The 20039-nt window shown below is 41.3% G+C and overlaps 2 protein-coding genes across 2 annotated transcripts; one reads left to right on the top strand and one right to left on the bottom strand.

Annotated features, from left to right (window-relative positions):
* The first annotated feature begins 601 nt into the window (after nucleotides 1-601).
* Nucleotides 602-3316, top strand: brcc3 (BRCA1/BRCA2-containing complex, subunit 3). The gene has a single exon (XM_089020280.1). It carries the CDS (start codon nucleotides 753-755, stop codon nucleotides 1533-1535), a length of 783 nt encoding a protein of 260 aa, XP_088876406.1. The 5' UTR covers nucleotides 602-752; the 3' UTR covers nucleotides 1536-3316.
* Nucleotides 3317-3460: 144 nt separating this feature from the next.
* On the bottom strand, nucleotides 3461-18329 carry LOC148884400 (cilia- and flagella-associated protein 44-like). Its single transcript, XM_089020279.1, has 34 exons — nucleotides 18306-18329; nucleotides 17579-17721; nucleotides 16797-16959; nucleotides 16133-16235; nucleotides 15842-16058; nucleotides 15292-15406; nucleotides 14677-14841; nucleotides 14431-14586; nucleotides 14289-14336; nucleotides 13750-13849; nucleotides 12927-13021; nucleotides 12645-12848; nucleotides 12461-12571; nucleotides 12211-12363; nucleotides 11952-12140; nucleotides 11535-11677; nucleotides 11138-11417; nucleotides 10076-10131; nucleotides 9825-9987; nucleotides 9409-9539; nucleotides 9081-9286; nucleotides 8861-9002; nucleotides 8585-8762; nucleotides 8160-8401; nucleotides 7866-8079; nucleotides 7566-7769; nucleotides 7180-7372; nucleotides 6992-7105; nucleotides 6753-6883; nucleotides 5324-5440; nucleotides 5030-5231; nucleotides 4788-4948; nucleotides 4574-4708; nucleotides 3461-3879 (listed from the first exon to the last, which is right to left on the bottom strand). The coding sequence occupies exons 1-34, from the start codon at nucleotides 18327-18329 to the stop codon at nucleotides 3601-3603; spliced, it is 5277 nt and encodes a 1758-aa protein (XP_088876405.1). The 3' UTR covers nucleotides 3461-3600.
* Between the last annotated feature and the right edge of the window lie 1710 nt (nucleotides 18330-20039).

Raw genomic sequence — 20039 nt, 5'->3', positions numbered from 1 at the left:
ATCCCACATATTTGAGAGTGTCACTCCAGATTGAGCTGAGATGTTTTCCCATGAAATGTGTATTATAATTAATTATATTAATAATAATATGGTTGTATGTTTTTCGTGTGTATCTAGCGAATCAACAGGCGCAATTAATATTTTACTGCGTAAACAATTTTGACATAAATATCCAATTTGTTTCCGCTCCATTTCAGCGGAGTTGCCATTGGTCAGTTGCTTAAATAACGTCCAGGGTCCTAGCGCTTGCCATAATATTTATTCCAATGCTGTATTCCACAGGTGCTGACAAGCACTGTGGTAGTGTCTTAAGTTTGACGAGGGGGAACATGTAATTGAATTGTTGCTGTGTTCATTCTATTTAAGACCAATTGGTACTTATGTCTCACAGTCCAGAGTTGTAGGATTTCATTCCGGGTCCAGATTTTTTTTTGTGCGGAATTTGATTGTTCTTCCCCACTGAGGTCATGTCTCGGGACTTGGCGGAAAAAAACGAAACACTCGAAATCTCCCCCAGTATGTTATGATACAATGAGTGCGGAGTATTTTCTATGTTTTCCGTACGATTGTCCAAACTCAATATGTGCGGAAATATTGTTACTTTCTTTGTGTCGGAATCATTTACTGAACGTTGCACCAACTCGGACCGTTTTAACTCAAGCGCAAGAAAACACGGAAGTAAATACCGAACGGTTTTCTGCTGATGCTTTCAACGTCTTTTCGTTTAAAAACGAATTGAATAAAGAAAGAGAATGGCGATCAGTGCAGTTCATCTGGAGTCTGATGCATTTCTGGTGTGTATGAATCACGCTTTGAGCACGGAGAAAGAAGAAGTGATGGGTCTGTGTATTGGAGAGGTAGAAGTCACCCGAATCGTCCACATCCACTCCGTCATCATCCTCCGTCGCTCGGACAAGAGAAAAGACCGTGTGGAGATCTCCCCAGAGCAGCTGTCTGCAGCTTCCACAGAGGCCGAGAGGTTGGCTGACACGACGGGCAGACCGATGCGGGTTGTGGGCTGGTACCACTCTCATCCGCACATCACCGTGTGGCCTTCGCACGTTGACGTCCGGACTCAGGCCATGTACCAAATGCTGGATCAGGGTTTCGTGGGCCTCATCTTCTCATGCTTCATCGAGGACAAAAACACAAAGACGGGCCGCGTCCTTTACACCTGCTTCCAGTCGGCCCAGGTCCAAAAGGGTTCCGATTACGAGCGTGTGGAAATCCCAATCCACGTAATCCCCCGCCAGGCTATTGGTAAATTGTGCCTGGAGTCAGCTGTGGAGCTTCCTCGGATTCTATGTCAGGAGGAGCAGGATACATACCGCAAGATCCACAGCTTGGCCCACCTGGACCCGGTCACCAAGATCCACAACGGATCTGTCTTCACCAAGAACCTGTGCAGCCAGATGTCAGCGGTGAGCGGACCGCTACTGCAGTGGCTTGAGGATCGTCTGGAGCAGAATAAGCAGAGCATTGTGGAGCTGCAGCGGGAGAAGGAGAGGCTGACACAGGAGTTGAGTGCCCTCTGAGTGGGGGAGGAAATATGGGCACTTGGTTACTTTCTGTTCCTCTTTTACCGTATCATCTAGGTGGGCAACGAAACATTTACCTCACTTCAACGTCCACAGCTGTCACATGTGCATTTAGATGCTATTGGGAGTTACATGTTCAAAACCACAATATCTTAGTGGTCATTGATGAAGTTCTGCTATATACATTGTTTGCTCTCAGCGCAAGGCAAAAAAAAAAAAAAAAAAGAAGACCAAGCGATGGCTTGTCACTTGAAAACTCATGAATTGGAGCATGGGCGATTCAAGGTTTTTGTATTATTTGCATTCAGTTAGTGCTCCCTATGTTTGAGATTTTATTCAATGTCATATTAGTACTCTGAGTTACCCATGGACAACCATATGATTTGTTCTCACTGGTCATACATTGAAGCACTCATAAAATCACACTCATAAATCACACACACTCATAAAATGACTGCCTCACTAATTAGTGTCCCAAGATGTTCTTGTGTGAAGAAATGTCATTTAGCATACAAGTACTCTTCATCTCTGATTATGATATCTGCAGAAACGGTTCAATTTTGTTGCATTATTTGGCAGTCTGACTGCCCATTTTGCCCTTCGCGGGTTAGTTTTGGTAATACAGAATATTGCTGGTGGACATCTTTTTGTGTAGTGTGCTGTGTTGGTTCACCTGAGCGCACCACACAATTTAAGAGCAGTGAGGCTTGCAAGTGTTTGTTTTTTTCTTCTTTTATGGTCATTTGCAGGGTCTCAGTATATAAAAGCATTTTAAAAATCAAGATATTAAGCATCGGTGTGTGTGTTTGTGCGTGTGCGCGCGCGCGTGCGTGCGTGTGTGTGTGTGTGTGTGTGTGTGTGTGAGAGAGAGAGAGAGAGAGAGAGAGAGAGAGAGAGAGAGAGAGAGAGAGAGAGAGAGAGAGAGAGAGAGAGAGAGAGAGAGAGAGAGAGAGAGAGAGAGAGAGAGAGAGAGAGAGAGAGAGAGAGAGAGAGAGAGAGAGAGAGAGAGAGAGAGAGAGAGAGAGAGAGAGAGAGAGAGAGACTCACTTGTGGTCTAACAGAGCCTATCTAACCTAGCCATAACTAAATAAGCATCATATATGACAGGACTTTGGATAAATGGACGAGCCTTTGTGAAATGTGCACAAAACAATTGGATTTATATCATATTTGTTTTGATCTGTTGTACCCCGTATTTCTGTGCACCATATCAAATCCAAAAGAACCTGTTCTGGAAAAGTTACATTTTTTTTAGACATTAAAAGGAAAGTAAATGCCTGTAATAACTAAGCATAAAATCAGAGCTGTTTCAGATCAAAAGATGAATGTGAGACAAATATCTGGCTTTTTTGGGATATTTTCATCAAGAGGGCACCTTTTGTTTCAATGCACCCACTTTTCAAATGAGGAAAATGATTAGAATTGACATGATTAAATTGACATAAACTGACACACATTTATCCTCATGCAGCAACCCACTGATTCCCTAGGCAAATGAAATGCTTTTCTAACACAAGAAAGAGGGGAACGCATCAATCACCTTAATAATATAAAGGTTTTCAGAGCCTGACAAGCCTCAGAAACAACCAAGAATCGAAAAAGGCTGCAGTCAAGGTCTGGGAAAGCATACTTGTACATCCATCCACTTGTGTACCACTTTCTCATTACAACGGACATTGGACAAGAGGCTTAGTCCTGCAACCCTGGAATGAATTCTAACCAATCACAAACTGGAAAAAAGTAATTTGCACAAGATTAAAATGTGCTTGACTGTTGTATTTTTGTCTACCTCTTTTCAAACATTTCAAGCAAATAGGTGGCTAAAGAATTTGCCCAAATATTTAGTACTGCTTTATTAACCCCGAAAATTAAATTGTCTCTGAACAATGTTAAAATAAAAGTCAAAATGAGCTCGCCATTCATTTGTAGAATAATGTTCTTCTAAATATAAATAACACAGGTCATGTCGTTTCTTTTGTCGACTGGTGAGTAGTAGCCCGAGGTAGTGATTTGCTTTGAACAGCAAGCCCAATGGAAAAGTATGACCAAGTGAATTCCATTCTTAGTCAATAAGATCACTTTCAGTCGTGTCCTCTTCCATACTACCGGGTATAAGTTTTCCTCGTTTTCTGCTGCGTTTATGAACTGTGGGAGTGGACAGAGGAGGGAGCGGTGGTAGATGAGCATGGCCAGTGGAAAGCATGTGTCCTCCAGTAGGTCCAAGCTGGTTGATCTCGTTGGATAGTTTCTCGATCTGCTCAGCTTGCTTTCTCACCAGTTCCTGAAGACTCCAGATCTGCTCTTTATCTGCTCGCCTGCTGCAGGCCTGAAGTTGCTTGCCCTGAGTACACACACATACAGGTGTGTAAAAGTGATTGACAACTTTGTCAGACGAGTACAGGTTTGATTGCAGCGAAATGGTGGATATTAGTAACACATCTTGGGAAAGCCATAAATTGACTAAAAATTTACAGAAACAGCTAAAACTCTGGTGAATGGTCTTCCGTAAACTGAGTAATGTGTGGTTGTAATTTGAAATAACTCAATACTGTAGTCAATTTCCCCACCACTACCCTCTAGTGGTAAACTAAAGAATCACCGCATGAGTAGTTTTATTTAATTTTTAAATCATGATAATAATAATACATTTTATTTATAAGCCACTTTCAAAACTCTCAAGGACACTTTAAAGCCACATATTTCTTTTCTGCAGGTGAGCCAATTAGGTATAAGCTTGATACATTTCTATTTATTCTTCAACATTTCAATTTCAAATTCTCAACAGTACATTTCAACCAAATCATGTTTTTCAAGCTCACTTCCAGAGTGTTCATGTTGAACTGTGCATTCTAATGGCCTTCATTAGTATTAATGTAAATGTTTTTTTAGGAAGATAACCCTGAAATCATTTTTGATGAAAACTTAGACCTACTATGTGGCTGTATTTCAAAGTCGGTAAGGGAGGTGGGGAGCATTTGAGGTGTCTACTAGGTGGGGGTAATAAAAATAAATAAACAAAATTGAAATATAATTACAATTTTCTTTTGTCTTGTGTAAAGTTTCATCTCCAGCTCCTTCTTTTGTTCAAAAAGACTATTCAAGCAGAGGAGACGCTCTGAGTTGCTCCTTGTTACCGCAATGAGAGCCCCACGTGATTTTTCCACTTTCCTCTAGATGTCACGCACACAAAGAAAATCAAAATGTTAAAATGTATCAAATAAAGACGCACATGTGAAAAGTTTAGCTTACATCCCATTGTTGGATTTCTTTGGCATTAGCAAGGTCACGAAACATTTTTTCCTGCTTCATCTCGGCAACCGATTTGTTGACACACAGGGTTTGCAGAACCTCCATATCTACTTCCCTTCCAAACCTTGTCATCATCAGTTGATGGCACAGTTTCTCCATCGCTGCAACAAATGATAAACAAAATCAAGTACTTTTTTTCTGTCATTTGGTGCTGTTGTCCTTCCAGATGTTTTGGGTCTTACACTGGATTTCATTGCTCATATCCTTGCGTTCCTTAATGAGCCTAATATGCTGCTGACGGGCCTGACGGTACACATCTGTCTGCTGATTTTTCTCCACCTCCAACTCGCTCACTCGCTCCTGCAGGCGTTGAAGCTCCATCCGAGTGAGCACCAATGCCGGGCTGAGGTCCGAAGGCACTTGGCCGGCGATATCAATCTCGATCTGGAAATCCGCAGGGCAACATCAGTCGAAGAACATAGCCATATATCGCCGAAACAAATAAATAGATCAAGGAAAGTTTTTTTTTTTTTCACCTGGTGCAGCCGAAGAGGAACTACAACATCCAGTTGGTTCATTTTCTGCTGTTTCTCTCTGTTGACTTCCTCCAAATCATCCTCTGCTGCCTTAAGGCTGATTTTCACAGATTTCATCTGCAAGGCCAAAGCAAAATGAGTTAAGAAAAAAATGTAGAAACCACAGTTGCAATTAGCGTATTTTCTGGTGTATAAGTCGCACCCCAAAGCCTTCATTTTCAAAAGATGACCCTGTGCATTATATGCAAGTGCTCCTTATATCCATCCATCCATTATCTGTAACGCTTTGTCCTCATTAGAGTCTCGGGTGGTGCTGCAGCCTATCCCACTTGTCTTCGGGCACTAGGCGGGGGACACCCTCAATTGGTTCACAGGGCACACCGAGTTAAACAACAATTCACTCTCACACTCACACCTAGAGAAAATTTAGAGTGTTCAATCAGCCTGCCACGCATGTTTTTGGAACGTGTGAGGAAACCGGAGGACCCGGAGAAAATCCACGTGGCCCCTGTAAGAACATGCAAACTCCACACAGGGAGGACGGATTGGGTCTTGAACTCCCGGCCTTTGCACTATGAAGTCGGCGTGCTAACTACTCGACTACCGGGCCACCCTCCTTTTATGTGAAGTAATATTGAGCCACAACAGGTCTCGCAACTACTGTCACCAGCCCCCGACTCCATTACCCTATGAAAAGGTAGTGCGTAACCCCAGCCTCGACTGTAGCGCTTTTTATAGTGTTGCGTGCCTTATATTTCTTATATAATTTATTTGGAAAACTTTTGTTCATTCATTGAAGGTGCTCCTCATAGTCCGGTGCATCTTATATTTGAAAAAAGTTTGAAAATTCACCATTCCTTGGGGGCCTCATACTTCGGTGCGTCTTATAAACTGGAAAATACAGTACATGGTAATGTCAGGTACATTTTCTGAAATGTTGTGGGGAAAACAGACAATAAAGTTCCCGTGATTTTCAGATTCACTTTGTCAATGATAATTTTCACGTTACTTCCTGGGAAGAAACTTGAAGGTGAGTATGCGTCGATCAGACTCTGTATTAACTAACCTAGAGAGGTAAATTTTAAAAACAACTGTAAAATGTATCGGGTGACAGTGACACGATGCCGGAGTGGGAGTGATTAGCTCCCTCTTACGAGTACCAGTCAAGAGGTGAGAAGCAGCATTTTAGACCAACTGGAGACGCTTCAAGGAAAATTGGCTGACACCACAAAAGTGAATTCCAGTAATCTAGCCAAGACGCGACAAAGGCATGAATGAGTGTTTCTAAGTGCGCTTGCAAATGCAGCTGCTTTGCTTTAGCCAGCTTGGCACTATAACACAATACTGTCCGTGTCTGATATGAAAAATATCAGTCCTAAGTCATTCTTTATTGCCCATTGGCCAATCCTGTCCACTCGCCTTCTCTGACCTTTTTTACATAGCCGTCACACTCCTTCTCCAACTGTTCTGCATTCTTCTTCTCCTCTGCCAGCAGCTCCTCCAGATCCAAGCGACGTTCACGCAGCTCCAATATGTCGTCAAAAAGTTTTTGGTCACAACCTGCGCAACACGGATACTATCAGTTTAATTACTTGTAGTTATGTATTGTTACGGATATTTAGACTGAGAAACTCTTGTAGGTCCTTTCATTGACCCAGAAATACTCACCCACGGGGCATTCCTCCACAGCACCATCTCCATCTAATCCGTCCCAATCGTCGTCATCATCATCATCCCAGTTTTCGTAATCGTCAAAGTCATCGTTGCTGTCTTCGTCTTCCTCTGCAAAAGAGTGTATACTCTTTTAATTACTGATACTTATCTATTCCATATTATGAGATCAAAGCAAGCATCACCTTCACTTCCTTGGGCCTTCTTCTTGCTACGCGTTATCTTCTTCTTGTAAACTTTTGTCAGATACTCTTCGAAGTTATTGTCATCACCCAGCAAGGCGTAGAAGGCTGCAGTATTCACTTTCTCTTTCTCCTGCCGTTTTGTGATGTCTTTACGCTTCACTTCCAGGGCCTTCCTGGACTTCTCCAGCTCTAACTGTTTCAAAAAAGGGAAAACACAACATTGGCACGTGATCGGCAGTGTTCTTCGGTTGAGATGACAAAGAAACAAGCACTCAAACCCATTTTTTTTCCAATTCTCCAAATCTTGCAAAGGTTTGCAAATCTGAACTATACATTTCACACCCCATGCATGGCCCACAGCTTTCAAAGGACAAATGATTTCCCACCAGCAACTCATTTTCCTCCCTCAGACGTTTGTCAAGCTTGTCTTGAAGAATCCTTTCACTCTTGTCCACTTCCTTGAGGAGCAACAGCTCCTGATTGAGAGTCAGCTGACGCAGATTGGCAAGTTTTAGCTTCCAGTCCAACATTTGTACCTTCTCAAGACACATCATGTGCTCCTTATCAAATTTATCCACCGAGCTCTTCATCTGTTAAATACACCAAACAAACCATTCACAGATTACTGCTCGGTACAGCAAGATGTTCGGTGGCAATGGATTCAATTAAAAAAAAATGTAACATACATGCTCCAGCAGGAAGTCTTGCATGTCGAGCAACCTGTCACGGTCCATATTGTGGAGCTCTTCCGCGTTCAATTCTTCTGTTTCCTCCACCGTGGTCTCCTTTGCAGATAATTCGCTGACATCTTCTAATTGCCCCATCCCTTCCATCTCTTTTTCCAGCTCATCCACCACATTTATCCCACTCTCTTCATCCTCTTGCTCTTCAACCTTCAACCTATTTGAACATTTCAGAGGTTCTTTTTTCAACTGGAATTAATCACCAGAAAGTCAGCTTCTTTATAACTACCGAGCCACCTTTTCTCTCGCAGCACTCTGTATTTGTCAAGAAGGGTTTTGGTGCATTGCAGGCTCTTCTCTGGTACTTCCTCAAATCGTATAGCAGGCAGTGTTGCCGGATGTCGGTGAAGTTCTGATGGCAAACAACTTTGGATTTTTTGGAGCTGTTTCGACTGGACATGCAGTTTTGATAAAAGGAGAAGTTTGAAGTCCCGTAAGGCCACAATCTCCTTGTTTATCTCAGTTTGTTTTTCACGTATCTGGATGGGAAAGATGCAGTAATTTGGAGAAACCTACTGCGACATTTCGTTTTCCGTCTCACACACCGAAAAAAATGGGATGTTGAATTTATTCCATTTGAAATTTTACATTTGAGAACAAATAATGTAATAAAGTAAACACCATTTTTTTAGGCTATGGTATGAAGGCGGTGTGTGATTTACACTTTGCTCCAGGTTTATCATCTCCACTTTCTTTCTGTCTGCACTCATTCGTAGATGCTTTGGTACAGTGAAGTTTTTGTCAGTTTTAAGTTTCAAGTCTCCAATGGTCTCTCTGGCTTCACAGATGGCCTGCACATCTCGTGGATCTTCGCAGTCCTTTGGCGGCTTCTCGGCATAACTGTGGCATAAAATGATGAAAAAAAACAACAACACACCACGGAAATTAAGTGAAATCTTCTCATCCGGAGCAGTAGTGGTGTTGAATGACACACTCACAGTTTGTCCCATTCCTGCTTTCTCTTTGCAATCTTGGCTCGTGCTTGTTCAGCTTTTTCCGCAGCTTTTTGGAGCCTTTCAACCTGCCGGTCTGCAGGCTGCAGGGCAGCGCGAGCCACAGAGGGAGGAGGTGCATCTTCCTCTGGCGAGAATATACCAGCAATAAAAAATGTGTTTTGACTATTTGACATCTAAAAAAGTTATACAAAATTGACCTCACCATCTGTTTCACTGCTGTCTTTTTCAGGTTGGTCTCTGGATATTTGGTGATCAATCGTAGTGGTACTATGAACCACAAGGTTGCTGGTCCTGCTCTCCTCTTCGAGCCGCGTTGACGAAACACTCGAAATATTGTAGGTGGAGATGCTGTGGTCAGCGTGGATGCTAAAGACTGTGACAATGCTTGGCTCTAAAGAACGACTGAACCTGAAAATAACAAACACCAAACAATTATCTTTTACTTAGATTACAGGCTGGATGTTATTATGTCATGATGAAAATACGATTGGAAAGGTGAACATGTTAATTGCAATTTCAAAGTAGATTACCATTCTTGCAGCTTTTTGAGTGACAAATGGGAATGCTCCTCTCGCCAACTCATCTGGTACTGGACTTCGTTTAATCGCCGGATCTTCTCTTTTCTAGCTTGTTCTTCGAAACGTTGATTCAGCAGCAGTTCCTACTTACGAACATATGCATGCAATGAATCACAGTGCTAGAACCCCCTCCACCACTCGACCATGGCTTCTGTGAAGCATGTCAAATGTAGCTATAATTCATTTATTTCATTCAAACTAAATTGCCATTGATCACAAACGTGACCTGGCTCCGCTCACTTTTGAGACACACATCTATAACACAATGTAACTACATCATAGCTTCGTAACTCATTGATTTCAAATGATATATATAATTTGTAAATCAACTGTTCCCCTACATATTGTGCATGTGTGTGCATGCATACCACAGGAGTTAATTGAATATGATCCGGCAAGCTAAGATTGTCACTGAGAAGTATTTTAAATTTCTTCTGTAGCGCAGCAAGGCTTTTTCGTTTGGCTAATATCTTCTCATCAGCTTCCCGATGCAGGCGATCTCTTTCTAGCTTCTGTTTGGCCGTCTCTATGCTGGAGGGAGGCAGAAATCAGAAGCATTGATTTCATGATCAAGAAAATGGCCACTGCCAAATTGCATGGGTGCTCGTTCATGCTCCACCTGTACGCTGCTGGATCATCAATGTCTTTGGCGAGCACTTCATTCTCCAGACCAACCTGCACCAAAAATATGACAAAATATGCAATTTTCCAATTTTCTGGTCCAATACTCCTTGTGTATCAGTCTGCTGAATTGTTGACCAGACGTGGTGGGAATATGTTTGAAATAAGAGAACTAAGGGGAAGTGTTGTGTTGTCTAAAATGGCTGAACAGTGTTTGACAAATCTGCCAAGTATCAGGTGTCATATCTTATATTATAGATACGAACCTAGTGGTCACATTTTTTGTCATTTCAACTATTCATATTCTCATACTTGGTAAATATCAACAAACTTCAACTTGGCAGTGTTCACAAAATGATAGGCGAGGAACATCTTCATCCAAAAAGTCAAAGGAGACGTAACTTATTATTATTATTATTATTATTGTTGTTGTTGTTCTTGTTCTTGTTTTTGTTGTTGTTGTAGGCGGCTCAGTGATCGAGTGGTTAGCTTCACAGTGCAGAGGTCGTGATTTCAAGACCCGGTCCGGCCTCCCTGAGTGGAGTTTGTATGTTCTCCCCGGGCCTGCGTGGGTCTTCTGTGGGTCCTCCGGTTTCCTCCCACATTCCAAAAACATGCATGGCAAGAGGATTGAACACTCCAAATTGTCCCGAGGTGTGAGTGTGAGAGTGAATGGTTGTTTGTCTCTGTGTGCCCTGCGATTGGCTGGTAACCAATTCAGGGTGTCCCCTGCCCAGTGTCCGAAGACGGCTGGGATAGGCTCCGGCACCCCCGCGATCCTAATGAGCATAAAGCGGTCTGGAAAATGGAAGTGATGGATGGATGGATGGATGGATGGATGGATGGATGGATGGATGGATGGATGGATGGATGGATGGATGGATGGACGGACACACGGATGGATAGATGGATGGATGGATGGATGGATGGATGGATGGATGGACGGACGCACGGATGGATGGATGGATGGATGGATGCATGGATGGATAGATGGATGGATGGATGGATGGATGGATGGATGGATGGATATTTACAAAGACACTGAAAAGTGTCAACTCACCCTTGGTGACGGAACCTTTGCCTTTTTCCTCTGCAAGCTTTTCTGCAGCTCCTCATGAGGAAGCAAGCCAAAGGAGAATATGTTGCCATCATCTCCTGCCGTCAGCACAAACTGGTCGTCGTGGCTGCAACAGATGTGCCGCAGGTGTCCGTAATTGCTGTCGTGAATGCCCAGTTCCCAATAGTCCTGCATGGATGTTAGGCCGTGATCGTCGGGGTCCAAAGGATACGCTCGAACGGAGCCCGAGTGCATCCCGCAAAGCATCAGCTGCCTGTTGGAGCTGTAGCACAAATGATAAATTACAAGCATAACCTGATGAAAAATATTGAAACTACGATGCTCATGCTGATTTATTGGAACTGCTATCTGAATTTTAGCAACAAACAACATACAATACCTGAAGGTGAGTGAATGAATAGGGTCACTATCAGCATGATTGATAGCCACGAAATCAAAAGGTTCAACCGGACATGTTTCAGAATTCTCATTTTGATCCTCAGAAAACTTACAATGGTACAGGTAACCAGAGTCATATCCTCCCTGAGGATGAGGAAAGTTAGTTTTACTTGTTTTGCATTTGACAGCACACATGGGTTAGGCAGTCAATCAGAAAGAACTGTCAGACTAAAAAAAAAACATCCCTGATCATCCGAGAACCAGTCAGGCTCCTACTTTGCTCAAAAAAAAGTATTCTACATCCATGGGTGCGTCTTGTCTACGATAAATGACACTTCCATATGCATTTCTCAGGCCTGCAATTTTTTTAGGTTCATCAAAACAGTTGTTATTGTGTGTTTTTGTATTTTGTATGTACCACTGAGAGCCAGAATTGGCCAGGCTCTGAGAAGAAACCCCAATAAAGAGGGCTTGGATTGTCTGGAATATAAATACGGGGCAACTCCTCCTCCTCTTCTTCCTCCTCATCGTCTGGAATTTCTTCTTCTTCTTGTTCTTTCTTTCGCTGTTCCTTCACTGCTTGCCGTCTTGCTATTTCGTCTGCTCTCTGAACACCACAGATGCAAGAAACTCATTATATATGTAAATATATAATTTATGTATAATTTATGTGAAACCTTTATTCGCGATTTGATGCTTTTGAAGCGGAAGGATCTTCTCGGCAGTTCAAGCAGTTGGAAGGATTTGGCTGTCTCCAAGGCTTTAGGGTCAGGACATGGTACCTCCACAACGTGACCACTTAGACACAGGATGAGAAGATTGTTTTCAGGCTAGGTGAAAATAGGGAGTGGTTTAGTGAATATATTCAGGGATGACCAAAAAATAAAGTCAGAATGTTCTTTTTCAAAATGAAAAGTACTGACTTACATGGTCAGGAGGTGACCACTCCAGTAATTGTACTGGTCCGGGAACACAGATAAAACCAATTGGCTCATATTTTTCTCCAACAGTGAAGAAGAACACGGTGCAATCTGAGCTCTGATGACCAATGCATATGCAGGGTGAGGTATGATGCAATTAAAAAGGATGCTCAACAATAAAATATCTTTACCCCGGTGGCCAAGACCGTTCCATTGCATTCATATGCAAATGCAGTAACAGGGGCGTTATGGGGCTTGAAGGCTTGCTTGAGGCGCAGCTGAGCCTCAACTTTGTGCCTGGTTACAATTTGAAGGCCAGTGGGGTCATAAAGCTCCAGTAAGCGCACGACTCCATCTTCAAAGCCCGTTACCAGTAAATTTCCTGTCTGAGTCACCTGGAGATGGATGAATAAGTCATTTATTCCTGCTTTCTCTTTTGGGTGAAATATAATTGCCCCACCATAAACTCTTACCAATGGTGGGGCCCAATGGAGGGCAGTTCCACCTTGAGTGAAGCAGCTACAGGTCAGTTCTTTTTTTGCCAGAAAGTCAAAGACTCGGACTGAACCTGGACAAAAATGAGAATTGAACACATGTGCCACTGTCACATGCAAGCACATTGGCAAGGTATTTACTTTAAAAATTGATTGTAAAGTAATCCAAGTATCAAAATGTTTTAAGTTTCTCGCTGTCTAATTTTGGACACTTCAAAATCGAAGTTAACTCATTCACTGCCAGACAATGTGCAAAACTGTGTCAAGTCCAATGCCAAGGTTTTTGTCATTTTCAGGACCCACAGAATATTGAGTTTTTGGACTACATAAACATTCAATACAGCGTTAGAGACCTGAGACTCTCTTCTTTCATCAGAAATAAAGATTTGATTCCTCAATTATATGGGTTTGGAGTAATCTGAACATGAAATGGCGCAGCTATACAAAATACAATATAATGCATACATATTGATTTATATAGCGCTTCAACAACAGCTGAAGCTTTAACAAAGCGCTAACATGGAAGAAAGACCAAAACCCGAACAAATTCGGGAAGGGCATTCCACCTCACTTTTCAATTCCCAAATTAATTCGTGAATGGCAGCACATGAGTTAATATTCACATAATTGTGTCTCCTCATGCATACCAAAAAATCACTTTCTCATTCCTTAATTATTATAAGAGGTTGACCCTGGATGGAAGAATGGATGTATGTGTAACAGATTACAGTTACATTTATGTGAAATCTCAGGACATGTATTCCATTACTCCCTACGCCTGGGTATAGAAATAGGAACTCACGGTCTGAAGCAGTCGTGGCCATGAGATGACTATTTTTTGATACAACAAGGCCATTGATTGGCCCGGCATGGAAGGAAAACAGGCACACTGGATCAGGAGTCTGTTGACAGAGGTGTTAAACATTTTAAATAAAAATTAGGATAACATTTCCAGATAGTAAATGCATACCACATTTTCTAGCGTATAAGGCGCACCGGCATTTAAGGCGTACCCCCAATGGTGTATTTTCAATTCTTTTTTCCATATATAAGGCGCCCCGGACGTTGGTACCAAATCCACCTTAAGCAAAGCTCAGTTTCTCTCACTATTCACAAATCGACTGTTTCTCCCTTCCAACAGGTCGAAAGCCTGCGTGTCTTCCTTGACGGCAAACTATCTTTCCACTCCCATATAAATAACAAACCTATCTGGGTCTGGATCATCGTATCAAGAAAATCAAGGCTTTTGGTTACGATTTATACACTGGAAAATACAGTAAATATATGTACTTTCTCTTCAGTTCATCTATTAAAACAATGTCAGGGATGGGAGAACCTTACCGTGTATGTAAATGAAAGATCCACTTTCCAGATGGCTCCATTGGAATCCTACCATGCCACAGAGAAATCCAGTGGGTTTTAATTCACTGAGATAAAGCTCTTCGGATACAATCGTGATAATTAGTGGCTGGTGACGGCTGACCTGAACAAACCAAATGGTTGAATCGTCATGGGAGCTTTTTACTACTGAAAAGATGCAAACGTGACGCCCCACCGCCATCTCATTAACGGGCTCCAACTCAAACTTGCTGCTTTCACTACTGCTGTCAGCGGCGTCAATGGTCTCAAAGTCCCACCCCTGAAGGGGCAAAGGAATAACCACACACCAACCGGTCACGATGTTATCAACACCTACACAATGACATGTGAGGAGACATATGCATTTTACCCGGATCATTCCATCAGAGCCAAACGTCATCAGTTGTCCATCCTCCAAGGCAAAAGGTTGGACAACCCCTGCGTGACAACAATGCCCTCCCTTGCTACAGAGCTCCACTTTGATAGCATTTCCATCCCAAATTAGTAGGTTGCCCCAGTTTGAGCCAGACAATACCTGAGAGGAAGGACAGTGGTCAGAGGACAATTTGTTGGCTTGAACCAAACCATCATTCTACCATGGTGTATTAGATTACTACTCGCAATCCAGTCAGCCATGTTTTACACTTAGTGCAGCTTGATGTATAAATGCCTGGATAATACTGGTGTCGACTGATTAACAAAATATTAACTGGATCTTAATGGTATCTGTGATGAATAAGCGTTTGTAAGAAAGTTGCACAATTTATTTGCAGCTTGTACTTATTTGCACTAGTATTGTTAGGCTTGCCCCAAGTCTCAAGATGTGTCACTGTCTTACAGACACACAACAAACAAATAAATGTGTAAATACATGCATACTTGCATACATACATCAATAAACACACACATACAAATAGTAAATAAATAAACAAATGGATGCATGAGTAAATGAATGAATGAAAAAACAGATGAACAGGACAAATACCTTTCCATCAGGGAGTTCGATGTAGCCTTCAATATCTGTAGCTGCAGTTTTCCCAAAATGGCCAATAAGGCCCTCCAATTTTAGACCTGTAAATGTGCTGGCCATTTTCCAGAACCTAGGAAGAAAGGGACGTGAAAGAGTAACATTCAATGGTATTTAATTTCTGATGTCATGATCTCTGGGTGTGAAAATGCCATTTTAGTATATGAAAAACATGCTCGAGGCGTATTTTGTGATGTGCACCTCTTGTTGAAATACTATATATAAAAGTATGTGTGACAAAGTGCCTTCTATAGAGCCTCCTTCTAAAAAGTAATAAGAAATCTCACTCAGGGGTTCCCACTTTTTTGCTCATTGATTTGTCATGGATAGTGGTTTCAGAAGCATAATTTATGACTTGTCCAGCATTTCGTGTATATATACCTTACTGTTGCCACATTCACGTTAAGAGTGTACTGTCGGTATTGAGCTTCGTTGTGAGCCATGAGACAGACTGTGCTGTAGCATCTCCATATAGAGTTCTAGTGGAGTAAGTGTTAATGTTCTTTACTTGATATGTCCAGATCCTGATGATGTCAATAGGCCAGCGTTGTACGGAGAGAAGGTAACTCTGTAAACCTCTTGAGAAATGGCTTTGCACCTAAGCATCACCTCCTCCTGCCTCCAGTTCCACACTGTCAGCATGTAGTCATGTGCGCTGCCAAGACTGGCGAGAAGACTTCCATCACTATTAAAGTCCACAGAGCTGAATGCAAGATCTGTACCATCTATACATAGGCAAGGCATGATCAGACACAACCCCTCGTCGGAAATAATAATGATGAATGGCTGTTTTATTTACCTCTCAAGATGCGATATGCTTGTAATGAAGGATACTTATATACTATCAGGATGGGTTTTCTTCCCTTTTCTGCCACCGCTAAGTAATCTTTCTTATGGCTTACCTGAGAAAACATTCATAAGAATTAAAAAAAGAAAAGTAAACTATTGATCTCTTAACAATTATTCTGTGCTTATTGTGTGATAGTTTTGTGCAGAACCATGAGTTGCGTCTCATAATTAAAGACATATGTATTACGTTTTTCACATCACCAGGAAGTACTGACAGCTCTTGGTACGCAACTCTTAAAACTCTTATCCTAAATCACGGTACTGCGGTGCAAGGCTTGATTTTGGAAAATAGATATCTATATTTTTGCAGGGGATGAAGAGAAAAAGTGATAGTTTCAGCTGTCTCTTCAGCCGTCATCGTAGCTGTCATTACTTCCTGGTGATGTGTCTTAAAAACAGCTGACAGCTTTGAGACATGTTCAAAATAAGGCTCCCTCCTCTTGGGGTTGGACTGTACACTTATTTTGAAATTTTCCCAACCAGGTCAATTTTCTGAAAAAAAAAATAAAATAAAATAGTAATTTAAACCAGTTTTACCAAAATTATACAAGATGCACTTTATAGTAGTATGGTTTGTTAAAGTGGACCAATGTGCGCTTCTCCGGTAGGCTTACCCTGATGGCACCAATTCCACCACCGCTGCAGGAGCGCAGGTACTTTTGCTGCTTGGTGCAAACATCAAGCAAAATGAGCACCTGGCCAGCGATAAAGACAAGAGTTTTGTCATCCAGTAGCTGCAGGTTTGCTCTCCGGCCACAGTCGTAGCCGTACGAATGACTTCAAGAACAAATGAAGATGAAGATTAGATCAGTTAAAAATCCCATTATTGCAAAATCATTTTTTCTTCACTTATATATACAGACTTGGTCTTGGTTTTACTCCCTGGTGATTTCTACTATCTTTGTGACTTTTTGTTTGCTGTATATGATAGCTGTCCATGTTAAGCATTTTGTAACAGCTTCAGCTTTTGTTACAGTGCTATATAAATCAATATGTTATGTATTGTATTGTATTGTATTGTATTGTATTGTACTGTATGTATTTTAAACAGCTAACCAATTTGAACAAATCTTAATTACATAGGGAATATCACTTTGCTGCTGTGAAATGTACATTTCTCCACTGTGGGACTAATAAAGGAAAATCCAATCCAAAAATCCAATATAAGTAATAAGGTAGGACGAATTCATATAGCATTGGAAACGCCCATAATGCCATTTTTAATCAGAAGACCACAACGGGAATTGCAAACTGCAACCTCGCACTGTGAGGATGATATTATAACCAATCGACCACCATGCTGCTAAGTCTTATAATATATAAAGATTTGCCCCACATGTCAAAAAAAAAAAAAAAAAAAAAAAACATTTTATTGAGATAATTTCAAAATAGTTACGAGAGGAACAGGAGATTCTCTGGAATGTCAGACTCCGGTGTGATGTATGGCTTGGAGTGAAGCTCCTCATAATTGTAACACATGTCAACAGGTAAACCCTGTGTCTCCTCCTCATCATGCAACTCTGTGTCGTCTTTGCCTGCCTGTGTAAGAGAGACATCTAATATCAGATATTGTTGAAATGGGGGGAGAGGGTGTCGTTGCTCTGGAAAAGTCGACAGACTGGTGGCCTGGAAGCTCACACGAGAAATGTGAAGATGTGTGACCAATGGTTGTGTTTACATAAATAGCAATAATCACACCACCGTGTGTATGTGTGTGTATTTATTTGTGTGTGTGTATTTGTGTATAATTTTCATTGACAGCAGTGTTGCTTAGAAACCCTAATGAATTACACTTTCATAATACACCAATTCATCATACATTCAATTGCTTAAAAATAAAACTCAAAATTCATCAACCCCAACAAATTTTCCTGATCTTCCAAAACAAACCAGAAAAGTGAAAAATATACAAATGTGACGACAACCCAATGCATTTCAGCTTACTGATTACATCATTGTCAAATTCAAATCATAAATTGATAGTTGCTATTCAGAAGCAGAACTGATTAAATTGAGTTACTGTACTTGAATATTTTGCTCGTGAATATTAGTTCAAGAATGAACGATTTTGCAAAACTTTTTATTCTTCTGAAAGGTGACTGCAAACAAAATGAAGAACTAACCTGAAGAGAAGAGTCGTCAGCCATGTGTAAGGTCAAGTGTAATTGCTTAATATCAAGAAACAAACCATAAATTATGATTGCCGATTTACTCTGCTCAAAAGTATTTTGATAAATAAATGCATTGTTTTTTCTTTCAGCTTCAATTAATAGTTTTTTTTCCTCGTGAGACGAAAATGCCGCGAATTGAGCATTAAAGTCTTTACGCGAGTAGAAGCAAGTGTATTACTATGACGTCATGCGTTTCGTCATGATCACGTTCGAAGTGGACGAGAAACGAGATCGATCGACGGCAAAATTCTCAAAATACAACCAAACATATTTTTAGCTACAACAAAACAAAACGGTGAGTCGTGCGTGTTTTGCAATTCCGACGTGTGGTGAAAAAACTCGCAGCATTTAAAAATGTGCGTGAGGAAATTGCCAGAGCTACATTTGCATGGCAAATGATTACCTGTAATCATCTATTTATTAGGAATACGACGTATAAATAAAAAAGCATTTGAATGATCTTAGCCAATGTCGTGATTGGTCAGTATCTCTTGTAGTATTTTTTTAAACTGAGTATTATTACCTGCTCATCTGTTTTTGGACTTCTTTAATTTCTGTTTTCTACTTATCAGCCTGCTCAGCAAAACACGTGTCAATCTGCAACTCCTACAAAGAGGCAAGGACCAATTTACTTGCACTTACTCTCTACTTCAATTCATAATTCATTAATTTGTTCTTTTTTCTGAACAATGGTCGCATGGGTTGCTGGAGCCGATCCCAGCAGCCTTCGGGCAGTAGGCGGGGGACCAGTTGCCAGCCAATTGCAAGGGAACCAAAACAAACAACCATCTGCGCTCACACCATGGGTCAATTTGAAGTGTTCAATTAGCCTGCCACTCGTGTTTTTGGAATGTGGGAGGAAATGGAAGGACCAGGAGAAAACCCGCGTGAGCACGGGGAGAACATGCAAACTTCACACAAGCAGGTTGGAGTCCAGATCGAACCCACATATATATCAAAGCTACTGGAATCAAGTGTTTGGTTATATAGTTTGCTGGTTCCTTTAGTGGAGACGTCACTTTCCATGAGCCAATTATGTTCTGGCTATGTCTGTTTTTGCCATTTTTATCAATAGTTATAATAATAATAATAATGCATGTCTGGACAGTAGGGATATATATATATAGGGCCGATACTATCAGTAAGACTTTAGTTCGCTGAAGAAGCATCTTGGATAAGAAGCGAAACGTCCAACACCTTCAAAGAAGTTCAGATGATGGCTGAAGAAACCTTTTCATCCACAAACTAGACAGAACTTGTCAACATGTGTATTGGTTCACACCCCTTTAACAAATGTATTTAATAACACCCATATCAAACATGCTTTTTATACTGTATTTTTTCACTCTTCACTCTTTACTGTACTTTTTATGTAACTTTTTTTGTGCAGTTGTACATTTCAGTGTCCTGACATTTTCTGTTGTACATAGAATACTTTGTTTGTCTTTTGCCTCCCCCCTCCAATTTTGTTGCTGTCGATTGCAAATGTCTCCAATGTGGGACAATTAAAGGCTTTCTGATTCTGAGAGTGTCTGCCTTTCCAGCAGCTCATCATGTATTTTGTTTTTCTCTCCAGTGCTATCGACACGTTTTATTATCTTTGCTGTCATTGCCGTTTATCGAGCATCTTTATCTTTATTAAATTCATAGAGTTGCTTGTTTTGTAGCCACAAGGGGACACACGCC

The sequence above is a fragment of the Hippocampus bargibanti genome, linkage group LG18 (genome assembly GCF_051943395.1).
Source record: "Hippocampus bargibanti isolate YZ-2025 linkage group LG18, ASM5194339v1, whole genome shotgun sequence".
Taxonomy (NCBI): Eukaryota; Metazoa; Chordata; class Actinopteri; order Syngnathiformes; family Syngnathidae; genus Hippocampus; species Hippocampus bargibanti.
Note: the sequence above shows the minus strand (reverse complement) of the source record. Positions and strands in the feature narration are given on the sequence as shown.

Excerpts from the sequence above, each read along its gene's own strand:
- brcc3 (XM_089020280.1), top strand. The coding sequence starts at position 753 with ATGGCGATCAGTGCAGTTCATCTGGAGTCTGATGCATTTCTGGTGTGT.
- LOC148884400 (XM_089020279.1), bottom strand. The coding sequence starts at position 18,329 with ATGGCTGACGACTCTTCTCTTCAG. Across the intron at positions 15,407-15,841 it reads TCAGGATCTGGACATATCAA|GTTCTGGAAAATGGCCAGCA; the intron begins GTAAAGAACATT and ends CTTTCTTCCTAG. Across the intron at positions 12,849-12,926 it reads TCCATTGGGCCCCACCATTG|GTGACTCAGACAGGAAATTT; the intron begins GTAAGAGTTTAT and ends ATCCATCTCCAG.